Below are 16,436 nucleotides of genomic sequence, written 5' to 3'. Positions count from 1 at the left end.
AATGTGCTGCCCTTTCCTGACATTTTGTTGGAAGAAATATCCATTTAGTTCAGTCCCAAGTGGGGAGAAAGACACTGGAAACATGGAGGCTGATTGCAGAGATAGTTTATTGATGGACAGGAACACATGGGTTTGAGGTCCTGGTGCAGCTGAACACATGGAGTTGAGAGAGAGAGAGAGGTATTTATACCCTCTCTTGGGCCTTGCCCTTGAGCTTCCTGTTCCTGTGCAAGAAATGTATTCTATTGTTTGCTATAATCAGACTCCCATGTGGTCATGTGGGGTCAGTTTGTCTGAATCAAGTTTGAAGCCTGCTGGGTGATGCAATGAAGAGGCTTGTGTCCTGAAAGGGTGTTGGGCCATTCCTATTGTGTCTTAATGGCTTTCCTGGTTTGGATCTTGAGTGAGGGCTGATCCTACCATTCTACCTAATTCTGCCTTTGTTCAAAATATCCTGTCTTGAATGGATTACCAAATCTGCATTTCTGAAAGCTGGCCTCATCTTAGTATCTGCTTGGGGTTAGGGAACTGTGGCTCTGAACTTCTGTCTCCCTTAAGATTTCTATTTCTCTTTTAGAGGAAATATAATATTCTGCCTTTTTAATATTTCCTAAAATATTTCATTCTTCTAGGAGAAGGGTGGGTGCTAACATTCTACAATTTGATAACAGCTAGGTATAGAGAATAGAGAGAGCCCAGTCAAACATTCATCAATTTTACTTTATTTTCCAGATTATCTGGTGGAACCTACTTGCAAGAACTGGAGAGGGGAAACTGAGGCTGAGAATCCTGAGGGACAGAGTGGGGTATTTCTACTAGCAGACCTCGTGTATTTTTATTTTTTTTTGCCAAAGAAAGACACACACACTGAGGCTGAGACACACACACATGTGCTAGGAGATGGAGGTCGGAGACAGGACAATGACATAATCTAAGATTTTCTGCCAAATCTGATTAATCTCCTGGATGGATGAATCCAGCCCATCTCCCTCCAGGAGTTTGCCGTAAATAACCCAGAAGGTGGAAATTCTATTCGGCTGATTTTTGATTGCCTGAAATCCAGGAAGTCAATGAACTGGTGTCACTCGGTGTCCCCTTCGGTTAAGGGATCAGCCCTGGCATGTAAGAAAGTTTCCAGCAGCTGGTATCTGTTGACATATGATGGAGTATGTGGCAAAGGCAGTCTGAAGAGCTTTGGCCAGAAAGGGAATACTGTAGAAGGCCAGAAGGAAAAGCCAGTGGCAGCAATAAATGACACCTGTTGGATTTTGGTCTGCCATGCAAGCATAGGAGCATGGCTGGGGAAGGTGTGTGTGTGTGTGTGTGTGTGTGTTGGTAGTGGTGGGGAATGGCAACCCAACCTTCTATTTTTGTCACATTCATCAGGTGCCAAGTCTGTTCCTCCCACCTGCAGGATTTAGTTGTTCTCACCTGGACGCCCTTGTGGCACCAGGAACCTCGGCATCACCTGCTGATATTTGCTGGGCTGCAGGACGATTAAGCAGGCGGGCATCTCCTCCTCCTTTGGGGCTGGGCCAAGAAGGGTACAGTGCTTGCTCTCCCTCACTGCCCACCCCCCAGTGCCTCCTGTATACCCCATGGAGTTGGAATAAAACTCAGGAGTGGCAGCCTGCCCAACTCTTTCAACAACTCCTCTTTCTATGTCTTCTGCAATTTCTATGCAAATAGTAACCTGATGCCAGGACGTGCGGAGAGACCTGTAACTGGCAGTTGGTATGGCCCAACCCGGTCCAGAGTTATTTGCCCGCTCGCCATCTCATTTCCCCAGCTCTGATGCCCCATGGGTTCTTTCCTGCTGAGAGGGTATTTTTCCCCATTGTTAGTAAAAGTGGCATTTAAACTTTCCCTCATTTCACCATCGTCCAGGAAGCCCCAGGTATACAGGGAAATGTATGACAGCAGCAACTCCCCCCCCCGCCCCACTCTCAGGGGGAGGAAGTGCCAGTATCTGAGTCTTGACACTATCCATGGCAATAGCGTTCCTTCCTGGAAACACCTGGACCAAAACATTGGTAAGGTTTTGGTTGTAGGCTTGGATGTGAAATGGCTCAAAATTCAAGACTGGGAGATCTGGTGGCTTGGGTGGCCCGAACGGTGGGCAGAAATTCAACAGGGTATTACTACCTAACTGCAACAGGAAAAACTTTTCCTGTGGGGTCCTTGCTGCTCTCTGAGCTTGATTGTTTTTTTTGCAGAGGTTTCATTACCAAACTAGGTAACATCATCAGTGCTAGTTGGGACTGGCTCTCTCACTCTGCTCTCTCTGCCTCTTCCTACTAGTGCTGATGATGTTATGTAGTTTGGTGATGAAACGTCTACAGAAAAACAACCAAGCTCAGAAAATACCAAGGACCCCACAGTTCAACCCCTGAGCTGCAATTATGCTCTTCTAAAGCTTTGCCTGTTGGAGTTCTGCCTATCGGGTGCCACTCACTTTGGGGAAGCCTTTCAGCGTGGATTGCAGCTAGAAATTAAGTTTATATTTATTTATTCATTTATTGAATTTATTTGCCGCCCATCTCGTAGCAAATAACTCTGGATGGAGAGTTGCTCCCATTGTGGAGTTAATATCAGAGGTTGATCTTTCACTCAGGACCCAATTAGAATAGAATAACAGGGTTGGAAGGGACCTTGGAGGTCTTCTAGTCCAATCTCCTGCTTAGGCAGGAAACCCTACACCACTTCAGACAAATGGTTATCCAACATCTTCTTAAAAACCTCCAGTGTTGGAGCATTCACAACTTCTGGAGGCAAGTGGTTCCACTGATTAATTGTTCTAACTGTCAGGAGATTTCTTCTTAGTTCTAAGTTCCTTCTCTCCTTGATTAGTTTCCACCCATTGCTTCTTGTCCTGCCCTCAGGTGCTTTGGAGAATAGCTTGACTCCCTCTTCTTTGTGGCAGCCCCTGAGATATTGGAACACTGCTATCATGTCTCCCCTTGTCCTTCTTTTCATTAAACTAGACATACTCAGTTCCTGCAACCGTTCTTCATATGTTTTCTTCATAATTCTTCATAATTCTGAGGAAAGAATCTGCTGCTTTGACAGATAGCGAGCAATCTGCCCATCCTCAGTCCAAAAATGAACAGGCTGGGCTCCCTGCCATTTTCACACCCTTCCGAGGCAGCCACCCACTTCCTCTCCACTTCCTCTTCTTATCTTTTCTCCAGTCTGCCCCATCTTGTGGCTGAGGAGATTTGGCCAAAGGGATGCCTGCCATGTACTGTGGCAGCCTGGAAAAGGTGTCGGAAGTCTTGGCGGGGTGGAAGTGGATAGCAATTTCTTCTGCCTGGCTATGTCTCTAGTCCTGTGTTTCTCAAACCTATCTACTTTAAGACGTGTGAACTTCAACTTCCAGAATTCCCCAGGATGGGGAATTCTGGGAGTTGAAGTCCACACGTCTTAAAGTGGCCAACTTTGAGATATGCTGGACTAGAGACATAGGATAAGATAAAAAGGCAATGCATGGAAGGACACTTCAATTCCTACTATGGATGAATGGTTGCAGAAGTTGATGGAGTTGGTGGAAATGGCAAAACTGACTATTTTGATTAAAGAAAAGAACATAAATACTTTTGTTTCCATATGGAAACCGCTTCTGAACTTCATGCTCCATATGGAGAAGAATGAAACTCTGACTCTGGGTTTTACAGATTAGACTGATAGATCTTTATAGAAATGACTTGTTCTTACTATTATGGAAAAGCAAAAAGCTGTGATTTGATGTCAATGCCTTATTTTACTGTAACAGAGAGAGTCGGAGGTCAATGTTTCTTTTTCTTTTTTTCCCCCCCTATTTTTCCTCACTTCCCTTCCTCCCTCCTATCCCCTCCCCCGCCACTGTTCTTCTATTTACTTTTGTACTTTGTATTTTATAATATTCTATAACTTAATTTAAAAAAAAAATTTAAAAAGAGGGGGAAAAAAGGCTATGCAAAGGGCTAGGATTTGTTGTGCAGAGCATTTAGGACTCAGCACCTGCCTGGGGCATCCAAAGCCAAATCCTGCCTAAGAGGACCCAATCTTGATAAAGCAACCTGAAGCATCCTATCTGTCGGTTTGACAGCTCGTAGCTTACCTGGGGGTGAAATAATCTGCCCTGCGAGCTTCCAAATATCTTCGTGAGTGCTTTTCCTTTCTTTCTCACCTGTCCAGGAAATTCAACAGCTTTCACTAGCGGCCCCACCCTTTCTCACACGCCTTCGCATCTCTGCCAGCAAACCCCCGCTTCTGTTTTAGGAGCTAGAAGGAAGAGTGAGGTTATTTTACCCCCCTTTTTCTCCAGTGGGAGTGTTTGCTATCAAGGGGAGGGACCAAGGGCTGGGAAATTTCAGAGGGGATAACACCTTGGGGACTTTCTATAAAGAGCTGACTCTTGGAAACTTATGTACCAACCACGAGCTGCCATCTCCTCCGGCACAGGGAGCTCCCGGTTTGAAGAGAAGGGGTGGGGGAAGAGAACAGAGTTGAAAAGACACCTGAGCATCTTTCACTCAGAAAGTTTTTTCTTTTGGAAGAAGAGATACCTTCATCCACCATTAGGGGGTGACAGATAGGAGCTGGTCTTTGCGAGGGACTCAAGACGTTGGCCAACTTTTCTCGAAAGCTAGTCATGAATCCGTGTTTGGGTAAGTCTTCAGGATGGTCAGTTTGAGGCTGACAAATCTGTGGGGATTGAGAATACTTTGGGGAGTGGGTAGAAAACTTTGAAGAACATTGTGACCCTACTGTTGGGGATAGAGTTGGTATCTTTAAAGTGAGGGGTATCTATTGTGATTTTTCTTTCTTTCTTTGATGAAGAAGGTGAAAAACCCAGCTTTCAGATTTGTTGAGGTGTAAATGCCTGAGACAACCTGAAATATTTGTAAGTGAACCTCCCAGGTGATTCCCCATGAGGAAAAGCCTAAAATAATAAGCAAAAGCATTGACAATTTGCTGCTGCATGTTAACAGTATTCAACAATTTGTGGTCTCAACATTTCTTAGGGAGCGAGGTTGTTCCTCATGAGGCAACATGGTTGGAGTGGAGTAGTGAGGGTGGGTTTGCAACCACGTCATTTTGGCTCCATCTCAGGTCTTCGTGTTGATGGGAGCGGGTGTCTCTTGTTGCATTCCCAAGAAGAAGATATAAGAGAAGGAAGGTCAGGAGAGCCACAAAAGTGGGAAGAGGAGGCTGAATTTTGAACAAGACATGGGTTTCTGAAATCAGCATCATTGGATTTAGCTAAGACCCCAGTTCCTTCAAAAGGATGACTCTTGCCTTGATGGCTCCTTTATCCTTAAAACATAGCAAGAATGGTTGCTAAAACAAATGAAGAATGACTGCAGGAATTGGGTATGTCTCGTTTAATGAAAAGAAGGACTAGGGGTGACATGATAGCAGTATTCTAATATCTCAGGTGCTGCCACAAAGAAGAGGGAGTCAAGTTATTCTCCAAAGCACGTGAGGGCAGGACAAGAAGCAATGGGTGGAAACTAATCGGGGAGAGAACCAATCTAGAACTAAGGAAGAATTTCCTGACAGCTAGAACAATGAATCAGTGGAACAGCTTGTCTCCAGAAGTTGTGGGTGCTCCAATACTGGGGTTTTAAGAAGAGATTGGACAACTATTTGTCTGAAATGGTATAGGGTTTCCTGTTTGAGCGGAGGGTTGGACTAGAAGATCTCCAAGGTCCCTTCCAATTCTGTTATTCTGTTATTCCTCCTTTCTATTGTCACTGGTTCATTGGCCTTCCCTGAGCACCTCCTTCTTTATGATGTCCTTCTGGGTAGTCATAAAGATGAGCCTTATTAAAGAGGGCAAACACACATGGGTGGCAATGGCTCATTGGTTTTCTCTCTTTCTCTTTTTTTCCAGTTACAAGCCTCTTCCTAATATGTGCCAGCCTGCTCCACGTTGCCTTCCCTGAAAGGAATGGCTCTGTTAACACTGCCATCCACCAAACCTTCAACTTGGCTTCTCATCTGAAAGGCAATAGTTCCGTCCTCCTTGAGACCTACGTAAGTCATTAATCCTGAAAGATCTGGAGACCTTAAGCAGGTTGCATGGATTTTTGCATCTGGGGGTCCGTAAATGTTTTTGGGGAATCCCAAACTTTCCTTGGGAAATTGATTCTGTTCTCAGGGTAACAAGAAAGATCACCCATCGGAGCAAAGAAACATTGCCTGGTGTTTAATAGGTGACATCCTCAATTGATGCTAGGTCCAAGAGAACAGAACAGCCCCCCTATCTGTATGTACAGGCAGTCCTTGACTTAGAACAGTTCACTTAGTGACCGTTCAAAGTTACAATGGGAATGAAAAAAGTGACTTATGACCATTTTTTCATAGCTATAATCTTATAGCAGCATCCCCAGGGTCATGTGATCAAAATTCAGGTGCTTGGCAACTGGTTAGTACTTATGATGGTTGCAGTGTCTGTGGGGGTCATGTGATCCACTTTTGCGACCTTCTGACAAGCAAAGTCAGTGGGGAAGCCAGATTCACTTAACAATCGGGTTACTAATTTAACAACCGCAGTGATTCACTTAATAAATGCGGCAAGAAAAGTCGTAAAATGGGGCAAAACTCACTTAACAAATTTCTCACATAGCAACATAAATGTTGGGCTCAATTGTGGCCATAAGTTGAGGACTACCTGTACTAAGTGTGCCCACCATGAAAGTTATGGTGAATTCCCTGAGTTATATCCTGCAGAATTTCTTAATAAGAAAGATGAGTACATTTGAAAAATCATTGCTCAGCAATGATTGTTAAACAAACGTTTTTAAAAAGCTTATTCTCTGCCAGACCCATTCTGCTGTAAAAAAGAGAATTGCCTAACAATTTCCTATCATATATTTTTTCTCTGTATTATTTTAATTTATTCATCCATTTATAAACCGCTTCAATCAAGGCAATTGTAGCGAGTCTTCAAAAGCAATAATTGTAGCCAATACAATTGCAATAACACTAAAATGAAATAATACACTTTTTAAAAAATGTGGTGCATAATTTAGTAAGGTTAAAAGGTAAAGGTTCCCCTTGCACATATGTGCTACTTGTTCCTGACTCTAGGGGGCGGTGCTCATCTCCGTTTCAAAGCCGAAGAGCCAGCGCTGTCCAAAGACATCTCCGTGGTCATGTGGCGGGCATGACTAAACGCCAAAGGCGCACGAAAGCTGTTACCTTCCCACCAACCGTGGTCCCCATTTTTCTACTTGCATTTTTTATGTGCTTTCAAACTGCTAGATTGGCAGAAGCTGGGACAAGTAACGGGAGCTCATCCCATTACGTGGCAGTAGGGATTCGAACCGCTGAACTGCTGATCTTTCAATCGACAAGTCTTAGCTACTGAGCCACCGTGTCCCTAAGGTTAGAAAGTAAGATTAGAAAGTGCATATTCCTGGCATCATCAAGTTCTATGTCTCATCCGAGTCCTAAAGGCCATCCAGAACAGCAAAATTGGAGCTTCAGAAGTTCAGGAGAACTTCCTTGTCATAGGGGTCAGATGTCTCTATAAAGAATGCCTGCTTTTGGACTATTCCCAGTGAATCTTTTGATCGCAAGGGATCTCCAATTGGCATTCTGTATGCCCTCAGACTGAGTAGACAGAATTCTAGAGATGGTCTGGAAGATACCAAGACCTTGAACCAGATGTAGCTTTATGGATGATAATCAGGATCTTGACTTAAACTTGGAAACATCTTGGTAATTGCCTGGTTCTTGTTGCATGGCATAACAAGAGTGTTCAGTATGCCTCTGGATCACTGCATTTTGCACCTCTCTGTTGCTAGGCAGTCTTCAAGGATAACCCCGTGTAAAGTAATTTGTGGTAATCTATATAGAGGATGATAACTGCATCCTGTTCCAGATGCGGCCATAATCAATGCATTAACCTTAAGCTGAGCAAAGATCCTTCAGCAGTAGCGCTGAGGCCATTAGGACCTCAGGTCAATGGTGAAGTCCATTTTTTTTACTACTGGTTCTGTGGGCGTGGCTTGATGGGCATGGTGTGGCTTGGTGGGCATGGCAGGGAAAGGATACTGCAAAATCTCCATTCCCACCCCACTCCAGGGGAAGGATACTGCAAAATCCCCATTCCCTACCTACACCTGGGGGAAGGATATTGCAAAATCTCATTCCCAACCCACTCTGGGGCCAGCTTGAGGTGGTATTTGCCAGTTCTCCGAACTACTCAAAATTTCTGCTACCGGTTCTCCAGAACCTGTCAGAACCTGCTGGATTTCACCCCTGCCTCAAGTGTCTTCTCCATGGGTGAGCACCATTCTGTTGAGAGTCCAGGATAGTATAATCCCAGATTTAGAGGGTTTCTGAATAAATATCTATCTCATCTTTCTTGGAGTGAATCAAAGCCTGTCCTTTTAGATCCTGACAGTCTCCAAATTTTGGGTCAAGGCTTCTTCCACATCCTTCTTTTGATCCAGAATGGAGATTTATAATTGGGTATAATCAGGAGTGGCCTTCAAAAATTTTAGCAAGGGGTTCTCTGCCTGGTTGCTGGGTGGGCATGGTCATGGTAGGTGTGGCCTAGTCGGCCTCCTGCACCACGACAGGGGGTGGGGGAAAGCATTTTTGCCCTCCCCAGCCTCCAGAGGCTTTCTTCGAGCCTCCGGGAGGGTGAAAACGGCCTCCCTAGGCTCTGGAGGCCCTCTGGGGAGGGCCAGAAACAGGCCTATTTCTGGCCATTCCAAACTTCTGGTAGGCCCGTTTTTCACCCTCACTGCCCTGCACTTACCTGCATCCAAAATGGGCCGCGTGGGGACTCCTGGGAGGGGTGGGGTGGGCAGGGCCAGCCAGGAGTGGGATTTGGGGGTTCTCCGAACTGCGCAAATCTTAGCTAGAGGTTCTCTCAAACCCCTGCAACCCCCCAGCAGCCCACTCTGGGTATAATTTGAAGACAGATTGGTGACTCCTCACTCCATATTGGTGGGTGATCTCTCCCAGTGGTTGTTAAAGAATAGCGAGGAGATGAATGAACCCTGAGGAGCACTTAAGCGGGTGACTTCTTTTCTGGCTGACAACCAACATGAACCTTTTGTAAAATGGTTGTCAGACAGAAGGTTGTAAGCCTTCTGGCTGACCCAATCTTCACGCCCCAATCTTCATTGGTGGTTCAGGAGCACACTGATCAACTTGCACTAAAAGCCACTGTGAGTTCTACAAGACAGAGATGGTCAGAAGTCTATCATCAAAGTCAGTACTTCTTAATCTTAGCTATTTATTTATTTATTTATTTATTTATTTATTTATTTATTTATTTATTTAGTCAAACATGTACAAGTTAACAGGTATAAGTATAAACATGGACATGAACACAGGAAATGAGTACAAATAAATGGGGCAGTAGGACAAGGACGGTAGACACGCTGGTGTGCTTATGCACGCCCCCTTTATGGACCTCTTAGGAATGGGATGAGGTCCACGGTAGACAGTTTAAGGTTGAAGCTGTGAGGGTTTGAGGATGTAACAACGGAGTTGGGTAGGGCATTCCAGGCATTGACCACTCTGTTGTATTTTCTGCAATCGAGTTTGGAGCGGTTTACCTTGAGTTTCTTCTATCTGTTGTTTGCCCATGTATTATTGAAGTTGAAGCTGAAGTAGTCATTGACAGGTAGGACGTTGTAGCAGACAATTTTGTGTACTATGCTTAGGTCAGACCATAGGCGGCGTAGTTCTAGGTTGTCCAAGCCCAAAATTTCGAACCTGGTGACATAAGGGATTCTATTGTGAGCAGAGGAGTGGAGGACTCTTCTCGTGAAATACCTCTGGACCTGCTCAATTATATTAATGTCTGATATACAGTGTGGATTCCAGGCAGACTTTAGGGTGTCTGGACTTCAGTTCCTAGAATTCCCCAACCAGTGTGTTCTCTAGGCATCTTAAAGTTGCTAAAGTTGAGAAACACAGATTTTAAGCTTTGTCACAAGTCATCCATGAGGATAAGCAATATATTTTCAGTCCTGTGTCTTGATTGAATAGTATAGGCTGTCATGTGTCTAGATAATCCATGTGTTACTTGACTGGCCCTACCAACTTCCACACCATGGAGAGGTTGATGCAAGATAGGAAAATGTTTCTCACTCTTTCTTCCATCTTTCTTTGCATCAGGAAAAAAAAGAGGAGAAACTAGCTCTAGCATGCATTTTGATTGACAGCACAAGGAGCCGTTAGGTCAAGTGCTCCATACTTGAGTTATAAAAAGCAACAATTCTTCTGTAATTGCACAATATGTACCTTTTTGTCAGGAAATAACTCTAAGAAAGGGACTGACCCAATAGTGGTGGAGAACACGCAAATTATTCATATGTTGTTAAACTACAATTTACACTGCAATCCAGTGAGCAGCTAGAGATTACAGTTTGGCAAACTCTGAAGTGGACTTCTGTAATCGTGCATTCAGCATTGGGTGTGAACATTAGTTCCTGAGAATTCTGGAAAGCGAAATTGCAACTCTGGAGTGTTTGTGCCTGACCGCAGTGATGCCGAAATAATGAAATGCCTCTTGTGACATCAGAAAGCAGGCAGCCTTCTTTTGTAGTGGTGCCCAAATGTCACGCAAAGGAATCTGAGGGATAGAGGTTGTGTTGTAAGGCATATTTTGTGCTCACCTACGTGCTATTAGAGAAGGCTGCTCTGAAGGGTTACCAGGACCTTAAGCACCTTAGAAACTGGTCCCCAGTCAGCCCCTACATCCAGGGGTGGATTTCACTTACTTTTACCACCCGTTTGCTGCGTGTGTGCACGCTCGCTGTGCATGCACTTTCCACACATGTACCCGGCCTTCCGTGCATGCATCTGGCCTCAAAAACATGCCTAAATAGCACAACGTAGAACCTGGGTGGGCGGATGGGCCTGCCGCAATTGCCGCTACTGGTTCACTCAAACCGGCTGAATACCACCTCTGCCTTCCAGAGTGCCAGTAGGACATGCAAGACCGATGCCAAAAACGCTAGGGCTGCAGGCAAAGTGTAGATCTCCAGATGATGGAATCAAGTGAAGGAATACAGGTAGCTCTCGACTGACAACCACAATTGTGCCCGAAATGCCTGTTGCTCTGCAAGACAGTTGTTAAATGAGTCCCTCCCCCCATTCTACGACCTTTCTTGCCACAGTTGTTAAGTGAATCTGGCTTCCCTGTCATCTTTGATTGTCAGAAGGTCACTAAAGGTGATCACATGACTTTGGGACACTGCAGCGGTCATAAATAAGAGTCAATTGCTAAGCGTCTTGCTTTTGATCAAATGACTATGGGGTAGCTACAATGGTCATACAATGGTGAAAAATTGGCATAAGTCACTTTTTTCACAGCTGTTATAACGTTGAATGGTCCCTCAATGAATGGTTGTAAGTCAAGAACTATCTATAGGAGAAAATCCTGGATATGTTGTAGAGAAGACAGAACCCAGGAGCCATCCTGGGTTTACCCCCAAGCCTCTCACTTGAGACACTCTTGGGGAGATGTCCAAGATCAGGAGGTGGACCCTGGTGTAGGGAGGACCCAGCTGGAATAAATCTTCAGACTGTAAGCCAGAAATATTCCTCTCAACTGAATACTGCAAATAAACGATAAATGCATGTGGGAAGTTTTGTGCTTCTGGGTTGAAGTCTTCTGTACCCAATGGGATGCCTTCCAGGTGTGCTAAGACTCCCAGAGTTTGTCTCATTCTTGAGACGTCAAATTGGGCACAAGGCTTCCTTGTCCCAGTAGCAGGAGAAAAAAGGAAGGGGGCTTCTGCAGCCACCAGAGTCCCTTTGGGACCACGGCAATGTCAGAAAGGCAGCTGCCATTATATGCACTTCCTGTTTGCGACAACTTGTAGTTTTGTAGAGCGGCGTCATGTGGCATGATGGTTATGGGACTCAGTCACTGGAGGCTTTCAAGAAATGATTGCACAACTGGGATGGAATAAGGACTTCTGCAAAGTCCCTTCCAGCAATAGGAGCCTGTGATTCTGTAAAAAAGGAACAAAGAAAAAAGAGAAAGGGGAGGGAGGGAGGGAAGGAAGGAAAGAAGGAACTTTGCTCCTGGAATTCTGGGTATTTCATTGCTGGAGGTTTTCAAGAAGAGATTGTCCAGGCATTTGTCCGTGATGATATAAGGACTCCTGCTTTGGACAGGGGGGTTGGACTAGATGACCTCTGAGGTCCCTTCCAGCCCTAGGTTTCTATGATTCAATTTGTTATTGCCATCAGAACCAGCTAAGAAACACTGGGTGTCACTAGCCTATTGTCCTTGTTAGTGTGTCTTGGCTTTGCAACACGATCAGGGCTGGGGGTGGGTGGGTGCGGGGGGGGGGGAAGAGAAACCCGTTCCCCTTCCAACCCGTTCAGTTGGCATTATTTTCATCCCGCAGAGAGTGGCTGGGTGCCCAACTATTTCCCATGCTTCGCTTCTTCAAGTTGCCGAGGCCTCAGATGCCAGACAGAGTGAGGTCATTACAACCTTACAACCTAGGCCTAGGCAGCCAGCCAAGATGCCTCCAGTATCCCTGTAATTGCTCAAGGTGGAACTGTGGTTGAGTGATCTGTTTCTGGGTCCTTCAGCCCACCCTGCCAGGAATTCCTAAGGGATGAAGAGGCTGGGATGGATCATGGAAAGCCTTTCCCCACAACATTACTGAGAGGTGACAAAGCAGGCGTCCACATCCTGATAATTCATTTACAATATTGAAACTTTTGGAAATCCCATCCCATCTTTCGTGTGTGTGTGTATGTGTGTGGTAGACTCTATAGATTTTGGTCATTTTCCTGGTAGCTTTCACAGACCTTCGGTACAGAGTCCTCGACTTGCAACAGTTTCCCTTAATGACCGTTCAAAGTTACAACGGCACTGGAAAAAAGTGACTTACAACCAGGGGTGAAATTCTATACGCCCCGCCCTGCGCATGCATGCATGACCCCCCCTCCCCGTCCCCCGCTCCTGGTACACAATGGCCCAGTAGGCCCGTTTTTCTTTCTCACCTGGCTCTAGATCCTCTCTATGCATCTGGGGAGGGCAAAAACAGCCTTCCCCACCCCCTTGGAGGCCCGAAACGGCCTGTTTCCCAACTTCTGGTTGACAGGAAGTGACATTTTTTGTTGTCCCCAGCCTCCAGAGACTCCTAGAGAGGCTGAGCTGGCATGCCAGGTGACATGGCTCTGTGTCCACCTGTGGCACACGTGCCATAGGTTTGCCATCACGGTCCTAGCTTCTGCCAACTTAGCAGTTGGAAAGCATGTAAAAAATGCAAGTAGAAAAATAGGGACCACCTTTGGTGGGAAGGTAACAGCATTCTGTGCACCTTTGATGTTGAGTCATGCCAGCCACATGACCATGGAGACGTCTTCGGACAGCGCTGGCTCTTCGGCTTTGAAACGAAGATGAGCACCGCCCCCTAGACTGAAACAACTAGCACATATGTGCAAGGGGAACCTTTATCTTTAGTTTAATGAAAAGAAGAACTAGGGGTAACATGATATTGGAGCTCTCCAATATCTAAGGGGCTGCTTAGATATTGCATGGGTATTCACTTAACACATATGACAAAAAAAGTGGTAAAGTGGGGCAAAACACACTTAACAAATGTCTCACTTAACAACATAAATTTTGGGCTCAATTGTGATCATAAGTCAATGACTACCTCTATATTAAGTTTTTCAGTCAATACAAAGTGAGTTTAAAGGTTCTTGGGTGATCTTTTATTGAGCATCAGGTCACTTTGTATTGGCTTATTTTCAACAAGGTGGCTGCATTGTAGATCCTGGAATCACAGAAACTGATAGAAGACCCTCAAGAACACATGCTAAAACGGAGTGCCCTGGTTTTATTTCATTCTCTGTTTCTTCCCCTTGATCAGCTCCATTACCGTTTTTGGGCCTACTGATGTTGTTTATTTTTAAAATTAGATTTTTTTACTCTGCATTTTGGTTAGGTGCTCAAATCAACGGTCCTAGTTCTGTCTCAAGAGCATCTCTTTTGCTCCACAGCCACAACAGAGCGAATAAGAGAAGGAGAACAGCTCATAGCCGCCCCATGAATGCCCATAACTGAGAATTGATTAAAATCACCGTCTGTCCAATGACACTCCAATACTTTAACAGTATACCAAAGGAGATGGTTCTCCTTAAGGTTTACTTTTTGGAAGATTTTTGTTCTATTTCTAGAAAACTTTGAGTATTCTAATAATTTCTGCCAATATTCCCTTTAGTGGGCATGGAGTAGATCAGAGATGGGTTTCAGCAGGTTCTGACCGGTTCTGGAGAACCGGTAGCGGAAATTTTGAGTAGTTCGGAGAACCGGTCGTAAACATTCTGACTGGCCCCGCCCCCATCTATTTTCTGCCTCCCAAGTCCCAGCTGATCGGGAGGAAATGGGGATTTTGCAGTAACCTTCCCCTGGAGTGGGGATCGAATGGGGATTTTACAATATCCTTCTCCTACCACGCCCACAAGCCACATCCACCAAGCCATGCCATGCCCACCAAGCCACGCCCACAGAACCAGTAATAAAAAAGTATTACCTGGAGTAGATCATTTGGGCTCTTCAAGGAGTGGAGATTACTGTTATCTTTGTCCTCTCTGCAGACACAAAGTCAGCAGTGGATTTCACGTTTTGTTGCTACTGGTTCACTGTGCGCGCACACACTCACTTCGCTTGCATATGCACCTTTTGCACATGAGTCCAGCCTCAAAACTGTGCCTAAATAGGACAGCATAGAGCCAGGTGTGTGAGTGCATCTGTGATCTCCGCTACTGGTTTGCCAGAAGCAGTACGAACCGGCTGAATACCACCTCTGCACAAAATCCTCGATTTACAACAGTTCATTTAGTGATGGTTTAAAGTTACAACTGCACTGAAAAAGTGATTTTTCCCCCCACACTTACAACCTTTGCTGCATCCCCATAGTCATATGATCAAAATTCAGATGCTTGGCAGCTGGTTCATATTTATGACGGTTGCAGTGTCCTGGGGTCATATGATCACTTTTTGCAAACTTCTTACAAAGCCAGTCTTGTAAACTAGATTTACTTTACAAACCATGTTACTAACTTAACAACTGCAATGATTCACTTAACAACTGTATGTACCCACATATATTATATGACACAGATAAACAACACTGTCTAGTTCGGAAGTATACATGTACATGGTGAGAGAAACGAATCTTGAGAGTTTGCTAGGCGGATGGCCTAGTGAACAAAGCTGTTACAGAATCTGGTAGTCCTGCTAGAAATACTTCGAAACCTCCTCCCAGAATGAAGCAACAGAAACAGATCGTGAAGTGGGTGTGTGGGGTCTCTAACAATGCTTTGAGCTCTAAGTGCATAGCGCTTATAAGCAGTATCTTGAATGACGGGAAGTGAGCTTCCTCTAATCTTCTTGGTTGTCCTTACTACTCTCTGTATGGACTTTCTAGCTGAGGCACTACTGCCACCGAACCAAACAGTGATGCAGTTTGTTTAAATAAACTCAGTTGTGCCTTTGTAAAAAAGTGGCCCTGACAGAAGGAGAAAGATGTGCTCTCCTCATCTGATGCAGGAAATGCAGACGCTGCACATGCATTATGCTCACTTTATGTTTTCTCCTGATATCTGTATCATTCTGTTTCTTCTCAGCTCAGACACCAAGGTCCTCCATTTACGGATAAAGACTTCCACACTCAGGGACTAAATTGTGATGGATTGCCGGTGGCTGCCATTTCTTTCCTGGAATGGCGAATCCTCAATGACCTTGACCGTCTGGACAAGAACTACAAGGCTTATAGCATTATCTCAGAATTCTTGCAGCTGGTCTGGGATGATCAATTTGAACTCAACCCCACCGAAGATGGCCTTCTAAATATGCTGAAAGATACCCGGATGCAGGTACAGGGCCTTGTTAACAACTTGACCATCATCATATCTGCCTTGAGGGCCCCACCCTCACCTGTTTCTGACCCTCTCACATTGGACGTAGTTAAAACAAACACCTTTGAGAAAAAAGTTCGAGGATATGTGGTGTGTTCCACCTACAAGCAATGGATCGATCGGACCGTACGAGATTTTAATCTTCTTGTGAAGAAATATCCTCTTTAAGACTTATTCAAAGTGTTTTGGGAGGGGAAGATAATTCTTACACCCCACTGTTTCTTATGCCCCATTACAGATTTCTCAGGGAAAGGCGGAAGACAAGCACGCCATAATGGGAATGTTCTTGCTAGGTTAAGTCAAACTTCTGTTTTGGAAAAACCCCAGTTTTCAAGTCTTCAGAAGAAACCAAGAATGCTCTGAGCTGATTGGTTTCCTCTCTTGGCTGTGCATGGTGCTGATTGGCTCTCTTGTAATGTTATTAACAGTCAATTCTGGAGCATGGGGAGGTGTAATAATTGAAGGAAGGAAGCCAGTTGTGACCTTGGAGATCTTCTTTTACATGCATCTTTTGATTTGATAAGGTT

At 44.9% G+C, this 16,436-nt stretch overlaps 1 protein-coding gene across 1 annotated transcript; it reads left to right on the top strand.

Moving 5' to 3' along the window:
* Positions 1-4,633: 4,633 nt before the first annotated feature.
* LOC117666860 (cardiotrophin-2-like) lies at positions 4,634-16,093 on the top strand. Its single transcript, XM_034419864.2, has 3 exons — positions 4,634-4,649; positions 5,879-6,021; positions 15,619-16,093. The coding sequence occupies exons 1-3, from the start codon at positions 4,634-4,636 to the stop codon at positions 16,075-16,077; spliced, it is 618 nt and encodes a 205-aa protein (XP_034275755.1). The 3' UTR covers positions 16,078-16,093.
* Positions 16,094-16,436: the final 343 nt, after the last annotated feature.

This window comes from Pantherophis guttatus, chromosome 4 (assembly GCF_059756535.1).
Source record: "Pantherophis guttatus breed Tessera chromosome 4, ASM5975653v1, whole genome shotgun sequence".
Classification (NCBI taxonomy): domain Eukaryota; kingdom Metazoa; phylum Chordata; class Lepidosauria; order Squamata; family Colubridae; genus Pantherophis; species Pantherophis guttatus.
The sequence above is the reverse complement of the archived record's forward strand: the minus strand, read 5'-3'. Positions and strand labels throughout refer to the sequence as shown.

Bases quoted from the DNA above. Each gene is read 5' to 3' on its own strand.
- LOC117666860 (XM_034419864.2), top strand. The intron at 6,022-15,618 runs GTAAGTCATTAA...GTTTCTTCTCAG, and splicing joins CCGTCCTCCTTGAGACCTAC to CTCAGACACCAAGGTCCTCC.